At 36.7% G+C, this 13,735-nt stretch overlaps 1 protein-coding gene across 2 annotated transcripts in view; it reads left to right on the top strand.

Annotated features, from left to right (window-relative positions):
• Window positions 1–13,285, top strand: part of spryd3 (SPRY domain containing 3) — a 50,782-nt gene extending 37,497 nt beyond the window's left edge. For both annotated transcript variants that reach the window (XM_048179247.1, XM_048179246.1), the window contains exons 8-11: window positions 2,751–2,808; window positions 8,979–9,098; window positions 9,246–9,379; window positions 11,040–13,285. In XM_048179247.1, coding sequence (XP_048035204.1) covers window positions 2,751–2,808; window positions 8,979–9,098; window positions 9,246–9,379; window positions 11,040–11,174 — 447 coding nt within the window. In that variant the 3' untranslated portion in view covers window positions 11,175–13,285. The remainder of the gene's footprint in view (window positions 1–2,750; window positions 2,809–8,978; window positions 9,099–9,245; window positions 9,380–11,039) is intronic.
• Window positions 13,286–13,735: the final 450 nt, after the last annotated feature.

Raw genomic sequence — 13,735 nt, 5'->3', positions numbered from 1 at the left:
CCTATCATAATAGTCAAAATATAAATATATAAATTTATATTTTTATATATTTATATTTATATAAATATACATATTTTTTTTGTCCTTTTGCCAGCTAGCTAGCAATTATTATTATTATTATTATTTATTTTATTTTATTTTTTCAGCTAGCTAAATATCAGCCTGTTAGCATTGTTTGAAAAATTTGAAAATGTCATTTGGTATAACCAAAAGTGTCATTCAGTAAAACCAAAATTTTGGTTAAACCGAATGACTTTTTTGGTGACAAATTTTGTCCATCTTGTAAAAAATGACAAAAGCAGTGTTAAATGATTATAAAACCACATAATCTCTTTTAAAAACCTTATTCGTCAATGACCCATATGCACTGACAGAGGTCAAATTAAAAGTGTTTTAAGAGTTTTCTAAAAGTGCTCATAGTTCATCGTTTCGTGATGACAGGAGCTTGCACAAATGCCATTCCCAGCACCCGTATTGTGGTGGTTGGGGGCAGGTACCCTCTTGGCCTAATCTCTGCTCTGTATGTCATGTGCAGATGTGCATCTGCCTCCACCGGCAGCCTCTCTGCTACTTGTTGTCTTTGCCACAGTGTGGAAATGCAGGCAGCTCGAGTATCGCACATAAAAGCCCCGGGTGGATCTGATAGGGCTCTGCCACGGACACATATGCTACTGTTTGTGTTTCTTGGAAGCTCGATGCTTCTCTCTAATGGATTTTGCAGTCTCCTCAGGGGGCCAGAATGCTATATGCATGAACAGCTCCTCTTCTCAAACAGGAGTATGTGGTATATAATTTCATTTGACAGATTAAAAAAACTGTTATGTGGGTCGCTGTGGCGAGCGGGGTGATTGATGGCTTGTGTGCTTTGCGTGGCATGTTGAAGTGTCTGTTTGCTTGTGTGTTTATACATGGTACATGATATAGAGCACAGATGTAATCGTACGAATACATGGAATGCGCTATCATTTTTCACCTTGTCAGGGCGCAGATGTAAACTCATTCGAAATTAAGTAATGTTTGCAAACAGTGTACTTTCTCATGTGTTGTTCCAGAGAGCGCCACTCCATTGTCTCTACATGTTTCGAGCTGTTTGTCAGATTCGCCTAAGGTATCATCCCCGCGCACTCTGTTGCACAACTTCATTGCGCTGGAGCCGATATAGCGCTTCACAACGCTAGCGGGGTGGAAAGCGGACTAAGGGATGTTAAAGTGTCATCTTACTTTCTTAGAACGGGATATTGTGGCTCGCGCTTAAATCATCTGTCCGTTTTAGGTCCGAGCTTATATCGTGAAAAAATCAGTTTTAAGTCCCCCGGTCTATGTTTCCTCTTCTTCCTTATTAGATAAACAGATTCAAAGATCTCGACTTGAACCATAACAAAACCCTCTATCAGCCTTAACCAAAACAGATCCCCATGTAATCCCCTAGACCAGATTACAGAAATGCCAACACAGTAAAGACATTTATAATGTTACAAAATATTTCAAATAAACGGTGTTCTTTTGAATGTTCTAATGCTGAAAAAAAATCGATCATATTCCCACAAAAATATTAAGCAGCCCAACTGTTTCAAGATTGATAATGAGAAATGTTTTTTGGGCACTAGATCATAAATAAATGCAGCAAATCAAAAACAATCTGCACAGTTCAATATGCACAGTTCAAATCTGACTTTTGAATTGTGCATATGGGTTTTTGATTTAATTTAACAATTAATTCATTATCTATTTGTACATAATATTTACTCAGAATTCAGTTAAGAAGTGATACATGTTTTTACATGTTATACAGGATATATAAGGTTCAGTTCATTAACATTACTTAATGTATTAGGTATGAACTAGCATTTTTAATCTTTTAAGTTATATAAATTAATTTCAATTTATTATGATTAAACATGAATTAAAATTAGCATAGGTGGACTAATTCTGCAAAGTATTTATTGATGATACCAGTCAGCATGAAATGAAAGTTTACTTTCTTCCCTATTGTGAGGTATATCCCAGTGAAACGGCTTCTTGAACAAGAAAAAAATGTAGGGCAGGGCTTGATTTTGTCCATTGGGAATTGATGGTTGGATGGTTGTGATTTAACATCTCATCAGTCATCTCATGTGAGTGACAGGTTGTCATGCCCTCACACCAGTAAACAGTTATTTTTTGATTAAAGAGGGCACATGAATTAAAAAAAAAAAAGATAAATCATTTATAATAAATACTGCGATATTACATAAAAAAATGCCAATTTTAATTTCATGGTGACCAACAGTTTGAACCTTTTAAAGATTATAAGGTGTATTATCAATGTATCATATATGTATTATAAGGGATATAATGAATTGTTGCTACAATTTTTGATGTAAATAGACTTTAATGGTCTCTTCAAATGAAAACAGAGAAATACAAAAAAATCTTTCCATGTTAATTCCTTCTCAGATCTTATCAAAATATTGGCTGCTCCTTGTGTTTTTGCTGGCAAGGTGTATCTGTATATAAAAAAAACATAACCTTTGCTGTTATGTGACAGCAACTCTTAAACCTAAAACAATGAGCTGTGATGCTGTAATTGTTTTCTGGCTGTAGATCTCAATCCTTTCTCCACCACATTAATATGAAAGTGTTGAGTGAGATTGTGGAAAGTGAAAGCGTCGCAAGTTTGTGTTTGCAGTAAATCCGTCATTGGAATCTATAAAACCAGACTGTTGTCTAATTATTAGAATATGTGTCTTATTCTTCCTCTCTTTTGTCAGGATTACCCAAAGAACAGGCATCCAGGCTGGAGTCGAGGTTCTGTTGCATATCACGCAGGTGAGTTGTTAAGTTCAGTCTTGTCATTACAGCAGTCAGAATGTTCATATGTACAGTTATTTTCGAGCTAAATTAATTTTTTACCTAGTCAGTCTAGTCTTCATCGGTCTAAATATACATAACACAGTGCGTAATCAAATAGTTTGAAGGGTTGAATGCACAGTGTGTCACCTCTTTCGCCACATATGCGCTATTGGTGTGTTCAAGACCTCCTTGAAATTTCGTATTTATAAGTTAGGGTTAAGGAAGTCGTAATTACGATACCGGATGCGTTCAAGTCACTTGGTTGAAGCAAGATGGTGATGTACCTTTTACTACAAAAAATTCAGCAATAATCTTTTTAATGTTTTTATTCAATTTATGAAGGTAAATTTAATCATTACATATTCTGTCATAATTGTACAGTACTATCACATTTTTACTTGCAACTTAGCTAATTTAGCTGCATCTATTGGGGAAGATGACAGGTTCTTTCAGTTTTTTTTCACCTGCGTTTGGCCTGAAATACTGTTCATAGTCATCCAGGTTGAAATGTTGACAAAAAACACAGAGGTTTTTCAGATTTTTCATATCGATGATCTCTCCATATTTACGATTTCTTTGCAGCTTTTTGTCACTGCCTATAACGTTCTGGATCCTTCACTGACTAAACGTTTGCTCTTTCAATTCTTGCATCCGTGAACAATACAGGTTGACATTATGACAAAGTTTGCTACGAAGTATTTCCTACTAAAGCAAGGCGGTATTTGACTCTGACCAGTGCATTATGGGTGTTGAAGTTTTCCTACCTATTTGGCGAAGGGGAAGACGACAGCCTTTTTTCTCTGTTTTCTCTAGTCAGATAACACTGATTTAAAAAACATTTTCACCTTTATACTGCATAGGCAGCCAAGTTTTATTGAAAGCCCATTTTGCCAGCGAAGTACCCATTTAAAGATTGTTCTTGTAAATACGTTCTATCTGTCATGACTTGAACGCATCATAAGCCCAGGCCAATTGTAGCCCAATGAACATGTATACTATACATTCTGGACAAAGCCAGGCTACAATCACATTCTGTATGTCTGTTAGCCCGACATCACATGAATTGCACTGAGGACATAAAAAAAAGATGTATATCCCTTTTATTCCAAAATCTGAAATTAAACTTTTATGTAATGTAGAAGTACTCACTCTTTTCCCCACATAGTTCTTTTTATACACATGACTCCACACATTCAGATCCTGTTTACATAAAGTTTGTTTTGTTTTCTCCGTTTTGTCATCTCTGGTTGTATTCCTATCACAGGTCATGCATGGATTACCCAGAATTCCTGCAGGTGGTGACTTTTTTTTTAAGCTTTATTATTTGGCTCCTCTTCTCTTTTCAAGCCTACACATCTATGGGCACCATCTCTACAGTGTGTGGAGGTCCTGGATGATGATAAGAGGATTGTAGAGATGAGATCAGTGTGTTGATTAGAAGCAAATCCTCTTGAAAATGGCAGGAGGATAAATAGCCCTATCTCACTCCACAGGTCCCATCTTTCAAAGCAGCTCAAAGGAAGTTGATATCGGATAAGATTGCTGCTCAATGTAAAGATGGCAATCTTTATACTCAACCCCTTCATGCCTTCATACCACTTCACATAACAGATTAGTCACTGAGTATCATCCTGAGTGAAACTGTGATTCTTTGGTGACTCAGAGCCTATTGTTTAAGGGTGAGGGATTTTGCATGTAAGCCAGATAAACAGTGACGGTTCTGATTTTTTGATATATATGGATGTTGAGTAATGTGGCAACGTTACTAACTTTAGTGGGTTATTTGGGATCTAGCTTTAACAATAGAGATGCTATAAAAATGCACTCATTAATCTTATTTGATAGACTGGACATTGATAGATCTGTTTTCCATGATACTTCTGATGGATTTTCCGTTCAAGGATTTTAACCCAAGCTTTACTCACCCTAAAGCCATCCTAGGTGTATATGACTTTTTTCTTTAAATATTAATAAAAAATATTAAAATAAATATTAAATATTAATAAATATCCTGTCACATCCAAACTTTATAATTGCAGTGAACGGGAATCACGAGTATGAGCTGAATAAACTGCATCCATCCATTATAAACATGAACTCCACACGGCTCCGGGGGGTTAATAAAGGCCTTCTGATGTGAATCGATGTGTTTGTGTAAAAAAAAAAAATCCATATTTAACAAGTTATGAAGTAAAATATCTAGCTTCCGCTAGACCGCCTTCCATATTCAACGTACGAAGAAAGTGATGCCAGTTTACACTTTCTTCATAACTTGAATACAGAAGGTGGTCTGGCGTAATCCTTTAAGTACTTCACGACTCAAAGTGAACATAAATTTGACATCAACATACCGCTTAATATACTTAGTGAAGTTTTTATTTATTTATTTATTTATTTATAACAACCGATATTTGATATTTAATTGTGCATTACTATTTCTTATATTTTTACATTTAGATTGTGCCCGAAGCCGAATACTATATTCGGAAAGGAAATGAATGGGGGGGGGAACACTCCAACAGTCTCCATTGACTTTGTATTGCGTGAGGCTGCCTCCTTGTCATTTCTGACTTATAACAAAAAACAGAACAATGCCTTAAAGCTGGTATGCGACAACATGTGCAGCAAACAAGCTAAAAAACCCAGAACTAAGTTTTTATAAGCTACTGAACCATAAAAGCCAGCCTTTAAGGAGACAAAAGTGGATTCAGGCAATAAGACGTGAAGCATCAGCAGGAAGAATGGGTAGTGACATTTAGTCACTGTTAAGTCAAATTCATAGTTTCATAGTACTCAGTCATTTGCTACTTAAATCTAAAACATTTTTTTTTTAAAAACAAGTTTTACATTTAAATTAGCACAGAATCAACTTTCTGCAGCTGTCTTCGATCGCATCAAGGATCAGCCAAATTTCCACATGCATCTTGAAAAGTGGATGTTTAGAAAAGTGCTGCGTCAAGTTTTTGTGCCATCTAGTGGTTTAGAGGAGAATTAAATCAAATACGCCTTTTACCCTGGTACGCCTTTTGCCCTGTTGTACCCTAAATATAAAAAGCACATGTGCATACATTTATAGGTATGTGATTTTTTTATTTTATTTTTTAGACAAATGTATATTGAATTTTAAAAAATAATTATTAATTTATTATGAATTTATATATCGTAAGATATAAATATGTTTGTTATAGATAAATATTTTATATCAAAATAACTAAATATGTATTTATGTCTCCCTCCCTCTCTCTCTCTCTCTCTCTCTCTCTCTCTCTCTCTCTCTCTATATATATATATATATATATATATATATATATATATATATATATATATACAGTCAAACAAAAAAATGTTCAGACATTTTTGATATTTTGTTATATATTTTTATTAGTGGGTGCAGGACACTATAGTTCATTTATGTAAGTGAGGATAGCAAAATAAAGTGAACTGTGACATATTATACCCAAAACTTTTTCGATACTTTCCACTTTTTTGATAAAAGTGTTATCTGACATAATTAAGATAAATTTTTTCTGACACAGTTTAACTCTGAGATCTTGTCATATTTTATTACCATTTTTTTAACTATACTGAATAAACTATATTAATGAATGAAATGTTCAAGGTGTCTGCTGAATAAATTGTGGTTTGACTGTGTGTGTGTGTGTGTGTATATATATATATATATATATATATATATATATACTTTTTTTTTTTTTTTTTTTTTTTTTTTAAAGCAGTATTTAGTATTCTCTATCTATTGATTGACCAAAACATGACAATAATTATTGTATCGATCCAAATTTTCATATCGGTGCCTCCCTAGAAGTGATGGAAGTTTGTTTATTTGCTAGTGAATTCACCCAGGCCTTGTGTTCTTCTCGACTGTGAAGAATTCAGCCATATCATCACTCACATCAGGGTGATGTAGTTTGTCAAGCTCTCTTGTCAGCTTTTGCGGAGCTGCATTTATGGGGCATATCTTTTCTGCGCCTCATTGCGGCACCCGCTGATGGAGGTCTGGCATTGCCACAGAAGCGGGTCAGATTAGGGGGCATGACTCATTGTCCTGCCCTGATCTATAAGAGGCCCACATCTATGACTCATAATCCTGTTAGTCATCACGTAGAGACACGTTACGGCCATGATTTGTCGCTCTCAGGGTCAGTGTCCTCACTGCGCATCATAGCCAAGGACAGAGGGGCTATTTCTATCTCATTTTGATGGGAAATGAAGTCGGAAGTCATGTGATATGTTTTTTGTTGTTTTTTTTTTTAGAGTTTGGAACACCGATTGTATACCGTATATGATCCCCGTTCCGGTTTTAATTCATCTGCTGACTGTGCCAAGTGGGTCAAAATAGTTGGCAGAGTTGCTTTACGCAAATCACTATTTTCAGGTTTGTTCAGTACACGTTTTGGTAATGCAATAGGGGTACGTGACCCTTCCCTGTTTAGGCTACTTTAAAATGTTGACGACACGAGCAAGCAAATAGTTTTTCCTTTCTTAGCCCCCAGGCTCATAAAGCGGCCTTCTTGTTTGCGGAAGCAAGTCTGCGTTCCCAGTCTTTTCCAGAGAACAGCTCTGACATTCGAGGAAAGCCCTCTCTGCGCTCCGGTGTAGCGTTTCCTGCCAGCTCGGGTGCCAGAGGGCCTGAAAGCTCTCTAGCAGGCTTGGTGAGAGCGCGTGCCCAAGCCCCCATCTATTTTTAGTTGCCTTCCTCTCCCACAGTGGTCGTGGTGTTTGCAGAGTGTGGTGTTGGGACGGAGGCCCACATGGGAATCATAATGATACAGTGTCTTCATCTCCCTCCGCGTGTTCAGATAGGGATTGTTTAAACAGTATCCTGAGCTGGGAACGGGTCCCATGACAACTCGACAAATATTTACCAGCCACACACTGCAATAAGGTTTTTTGTCTGCAGGCTACCTTTCCGTGTTTTTCTTTCACTTGCTCTTGATTGTTGTTGTCTCTTTGTTTTGTTATCTTCTTATATAAGGAGAACTTCGACTTAGTAGAAAGAAATGTACAGAGGCATGAAAGCACATCTCCTTTCATCCTGTCAGTTTCTGGATGAAGAGTATAAGACTTCTCTGGATCATTAAGAGCAAATGTGTGAGGAATGCTGCATTAGTGCTTGCTTATTCAGGTTCACGTCAGGTCTTGACAGTGCTCTGATGCGAAGCACTAACTTTAGCATTGCTTCTTTATGTCCTACAATTAATTCAGATGATGATTTAATTTAATTCATCATTGACTATAAATGGGTCACCCAAAAAGCAGGCTTTAAAAAGATAATCAGATGAGATACATAAACAAATATTATGAAATATGAGCTCAAGCACAGTGTAAAGAACTCATTTTAACCTACAGTGATACTGTCCAACAGCGACACCAGCAGATGATATTTCAGGTGGAGGTGGCACTCAAATTAATAGGGCAGTAATAGGGATTTGTTGATTTAATGGTCCGAAAAGATATATATTTATATGTATATAAATATGCATGTTACCGTTCATACTACCTTTCAAAAGTTTGAGCTTGGTAAGATTTAGTCTCTTAAACTTAGAATTTCAAATAAATGCTTTGTATAATAAGATATTTTATAACATAATTTATTCCTGTGATCAAAGCTGAATTTTCAGCATCATTACTCCAGTCTTCAGTGTCACATGATCCTTCAGAAATCATTCTAATAAGCTGATTTGCTGCTCAAGAAACATTTCTTATTATTAGTGTTAAAAACAGTTGTGCTGTGTAGTTTTTTTGTGGAAACGGTAATACATTTTTTCAGGATTCTTTGAATAAAAAGTTCAAAAGAAGAGCATTTATTTGAGTAATAGAAATATTTTGCAACATTATAGATGTCTGTCTCTTTCGATCAGTTTAATACATCTTTGCTGAATACAGGTATTTCTTTCTTTCAAAAAAAAAAAAAAATCTTACTGAACCCAAACTGTTGAATGGTAGTGTAAATATGCACAATGTAATATAAATATATAGTCCAGTTTCTTTACTTTAGAGTTTCCAAATATTTAAAGTGTTAATGCCCAGGATATTTTGAGTTGATTTGCATATCAGATTTGATGTGAGGTCATGGTTTACTAATGAAAGGAGCTGCATTTGAACTGTCCATTTTATCTGCTCCATAGATGATGGGAAGATTTTCCATGGAAGTGGAGTTGGTGACCAGTTTGGCCCTCGCTGTTTCGAAGGGGACATCATGGGCTGTGGAATTATGTTTCCTCGTGACTACGTGCTGGACTATGAAGGTGAGAACACGAATGTTGTGCTCATTAAAAGAGATGAGAAGAAACTTCCCATTTTACTGCCAATGCATACTTTGATCCATTTAGCATGCTTGTCAGGACTGTAGTCCAAGTTTTTAATCAGTTCAGCTCAACGTGTTTCTCTGTTAGATGAAATTGACGACTGGGATGCTGTTGATGTACGACAAAAGCAGGGACGTGTCGAAAACCTACTGTATTTGAATGATGAAGATGAGGAAGAGGGAGATGACCCAGAACAAGAACACGAGGGCCGGAAGGTTATGGTGAGTAGTTATATTTTATATATATATATATATATCTATCTATCTATCTATCTATCTATCTATATATATATATCATTCTTATATTCTGATTTGGTGCTCAGTTTTATATAATATATACACACACAGATACAGAGCTAAGAGATGGTTACAACTACACAGCCCAGCCTAAGATAGGTTTGATATGGGAGGTATTGAAATCACTTTTGAATGAGCGCACACATTTTACTTTCACTTTTGAATTTGCAATCGCATGTACTCTGTGTATAGGGAGCGGCGATGCTAAGCTCGCATTCTACAAGATAAGAAATTTGTCTGATGCTTAGGCTCTGTTGAGCAACGAATCCTCCGGCATGGTCTTGTCAGTCATCTTGCCTTACTCTCGTCACGTGATCAGTGAACTCTGTGTGACTCTGCAGCTCGTGCTGGGCTGTCATTTTTCACACCACGGTTATCGTGGCCAAAAGAATTCATGGTAACGATATATCAGTCAAATTCATCTCTACTTTGTTTATTTTGTGTTTTGCTTTCTTATTTTAGCCAGTGAATCACACCATTGCATACAACAGTTATAACAATTAAGACTCTGGCTTTCTCTGGGTTCTTTGACCCTACCAAAGAAATAACCAGGAGAGAGAAAATATTGTCAAGTTCAAGAGTATTATAAATAAGCTTTAACAACACAACTAATACCTTAACCTGTTAACTTGTGTCCCCATTTGGAACCCAAATCCAAGAAATGGCATATCCAAATTAGAATACGTAGTTCATGAAGCCTTTGAAATTCAAACATTGTAGACTCATTTGAAAGAAAACATGTGGCAGCTTGTTGTCATATTGTCAGAATGAATTAAAATTCTTGAGATTTATGGAACATTTTTGAGGCCACAGAAAAACACAGAATGGCGTCAGCAGTTACCAGGTTAATGTAACATTTCCCGTTTCAGGACTAGCAAAATAATTGCAACTTATTCTCTGTATAGTGGCGAAATGCCACTTTGCATTTCTTGTCTCCTAATTGAATGACTTGAGCCACAAACCCAAATTATTTATTACCGAAGAGCTCAAAGCCTCAGTTTGGACTGCTAAACAAATGAATAGCCATTATTTTTTAAAACCGATTGGAGGTAATTTAACATTCATTCATCAAGTGAAGTGTCTTAACTTCACAGAAGATTAATGCATTAAGGTCTCCCAGTGGGATGTTATACTATCAAGACTGCTCTGTGCCAAAAATTTGACTCTGTTTTTGACTCTGTAATCACCCAGTTTCTGATTTTTTTTCCCACTGGGTGAGAGTTAAGGTGCTTGCTTCCACACTTACACAAGAATATGGATGAGCTCACTGTCAAACTCTCTCATAAGAGCTGTCTTTTGAGGGTACAGGATATCCCAGATGTGGTTAAGATGAGTTTGCTTACAGATATTTCAGCCACTTCCCTGGAAGGGCTTATTGGAACACAGAATACCCTCGGTGCTCAAAAAACAGATGTTTGCAAAGTGTTTTCTTGTGCTGATCACTTGTCCTGAAGTAGCCAGAGTTTTGGCATTAGTGTGTACAAGGACTGTCGGATACCCTGTTCCTATGGAAATGCTGACTCACTGTCTTCCCTCTCCAGCTGTGGAAATGCTGACTCACTGTCGCCCCTCTGTGCTCATCTAGGTGTTCTTCACCCGGAACGGCAAGATTATCGGGAGGAGGGAGGTGGTGGTCCCGGCCGGAGGGTTCTACCCCACTATCGGGATGCTCAGCAGCGGGGAAAAGGTGAAGGTGGACCTCCATCCACTCAGCGGATAATAAACGAGGACCTTCGCACTGCTGTCAGCCAGACTCACCCACAAAAGGATGGAAAAGAGCTAAAAACTTATGCTGTCATTTTTTTTTTTTTTTTTTTTTTTTATGTCAGAAAGCACTTCAAAAAAAGTTTAACACGTTCACTCCAGTGCATGTCTCACAGTAGAACATATCCACAGCTTTCACCTCAGCTTAAAATGGTTTACTGTGAATCCACAAAGAGGGATTTAAATGTTTAATATCGGGTTTAAATGGTCACCGAAATAATATTGTACGAAGATGCATTTAGTTTATTAAAAATTATATATTTTTAATGTACATGTATATATGTAAATTTATGTATTGGCTGCTATACAAACATTTATTTAGCTAAATCAATCATGAATATTAATAAACACCCTAGAGAAAGTTAAAGATACGGTATGAGGGTGTTGATAATTATTAATAACAATATTAATATTATATTATTGTTCAAATTAACTTCAGGTTTCCTCAAGCACTCCCTCTCACACATGACTTGTGAAGGTGATGATAGCATATTATGGTCGTTTTTCTTATTTTGATTCATTCTGAATGTCATATTTAATCAAGTGCCATTTTTCGCTATTATTTCTGTCTGAAAATGAGCGGTTGAGGGGAATGTGCTTGCCAGTAAATGGCATGAAGTAATTGCTAATTGAGTTGTATTGTCTCTTGTTGTATATCTTACACTGTCATCAGGAAACGCCATTCAGCAGCTCCAGACCAGAGAGAACTAGACTGGAAAACAACACTGAATCGGCCACTTCATGTTTATGTATGTCTATGAATGCATCATTACAAACCAATTGAAGTTCATTTAGCCTTCATTCTGTAAATGTAGAATTTTACTTCAGTTCGTGGACGTTTTATCAAATATTTCAGGGCAGACGCCACTTTGGAGTCAAGTCTAAAAACATGGAGCTGTTTATTCAGGCATTGTCCACTGTAATGTGAACTCGACCGGTTCACAAATGCCACAAGCACTTTAGAGATGCCTCAACTTAAGCTGATAGTCCAATTGGTGAGCGGCCATGATGCCGCCCTCCAGACTTCTGAACTGATGCCATTTTGCACACCTCGCTGTTGCAATAATGCGCTTCCTCTTCTGTTCTGTTACATATCACTTATGGAACAAAACGCTTTCATATTACATACTTTGCCAAATTTAATATCTAATTTTGTCCCTTTTCAGTATGGGTTTTCCTTCATGTTTTATATAAATGGAATCTTTCAGTGATATTAAACTTTTCTCTATATTGCCCTAATTTAGGTGCTTCGGTTTCTTAAGTTGCATCCTACAGTATACTAGCCCAATGTCAGGACTATGTTTGCTTATTGCTCTGTTTATAAATAAGTGATTTGGTGTTCATTGGCTGCTGGAAATGGAAGGTCATGATGAGTGCATTGCATTGTGGGACACAGTACCCAGTGCAGTGTGCACATTTTGCCATTTTTAGGAGTATTCTATGCATAAATGTTAATGCTATGCACAGTATACAATATACTGCAGAAATGGGAAGAGTAGTATGCTATTCTGAATATAGCCATAGTCATATTTGACACATGGATTTTCAAAGGACATTCATCATTGAAAAAAAGGAGCTTTGATTTATTAATGGTTTATAACACCCTGCATGTTTATCAAAGATTCTGCTACTTTTTCATTTTTATTTTAAAGATATTCAGTGTGAATCATGAGGTTAATTAGAAAAATTGTCACTCTAAAGAAAGGAATGGAAATCAATCAACTAAAGCTCTTCCATTTGGTGGTGAAATGAATATTCCAGATCATATCATTTAACATAAAGAATTGCTTGTGTTCCAGACATAAATTGACAGCACAGGGAAGCCAAAACCAAATACCTCTATCGGTTAAGCTTATTCAAAAAGCCAAGCGCTTGTCCTCTCCAAGATCATCTGAATTCCTTGACTGGAATGTGGTCGCTTGGCGCATAAATGGGTAATAATCGTTCTGGGTTCACAGTCTTACTAAACGGAGACTTGCGTTGAAGATGTTGATATGTTGCTCTAGTTGTAGCATGCACTCTTTTGCTAATGTGTATATAATAAAGAAATAGTTATTTCCACACAAACTGGACTCAGGTTGCAGTCAAATTCATTTTCATACAAACACAACATTTTAAATAAATGAGCCCATTTGATTTTACACAGAAATGTCAATTATAAATGAAAATAGAGACCGATTATATTTACTACCAATCAGGCATAACATTATTACCACTGACTGATGAAAAAGCTCAAAGAAAAAGCTTGATCTGAAGAAGTTAACGCTGGTTCTGATAGAAAGGTGTCAGAATACACAGTGCATCGCAGTTTGTTTCGTATGGGGCTGCATAGCCACAGACCAGTCAGGGTGCCCATGCTGACCCCTGTCCACCGCCGAAAACACCAACGGTGGGCATTTGAGCATCAGAACTGGAGCAATGGAAGAAGGTGGCCTGGTCTGATGAATCACGTTTTCTTTTACATCACGTGGATGGCCGGGTGCATGTGCGTCACTTACCTGGGGAACGCATGGCACC

The sequence above is a fragment of the Megalobrama amblycephala genome, linkage group LG24 (genome assembly GCF_018812025.1).
Source record: "Megalobrama amblycephala isolate DHTTF-2021 linkage group LG24, ASM1881202v1, whole genome shotgun sequence".
Lineage (NCBI taxonomy): Eukaryota > Metazoa > Chordata > Actinopteri > Cypriniformes > Xenocyprididae > Megalobrama > Megalobrama amblycephala.
The sequence above is the reverse complement of the archived record's forward strand: the minus strand, read 5'-3'. Positions and strand labels throughout refer to the sequence as shown.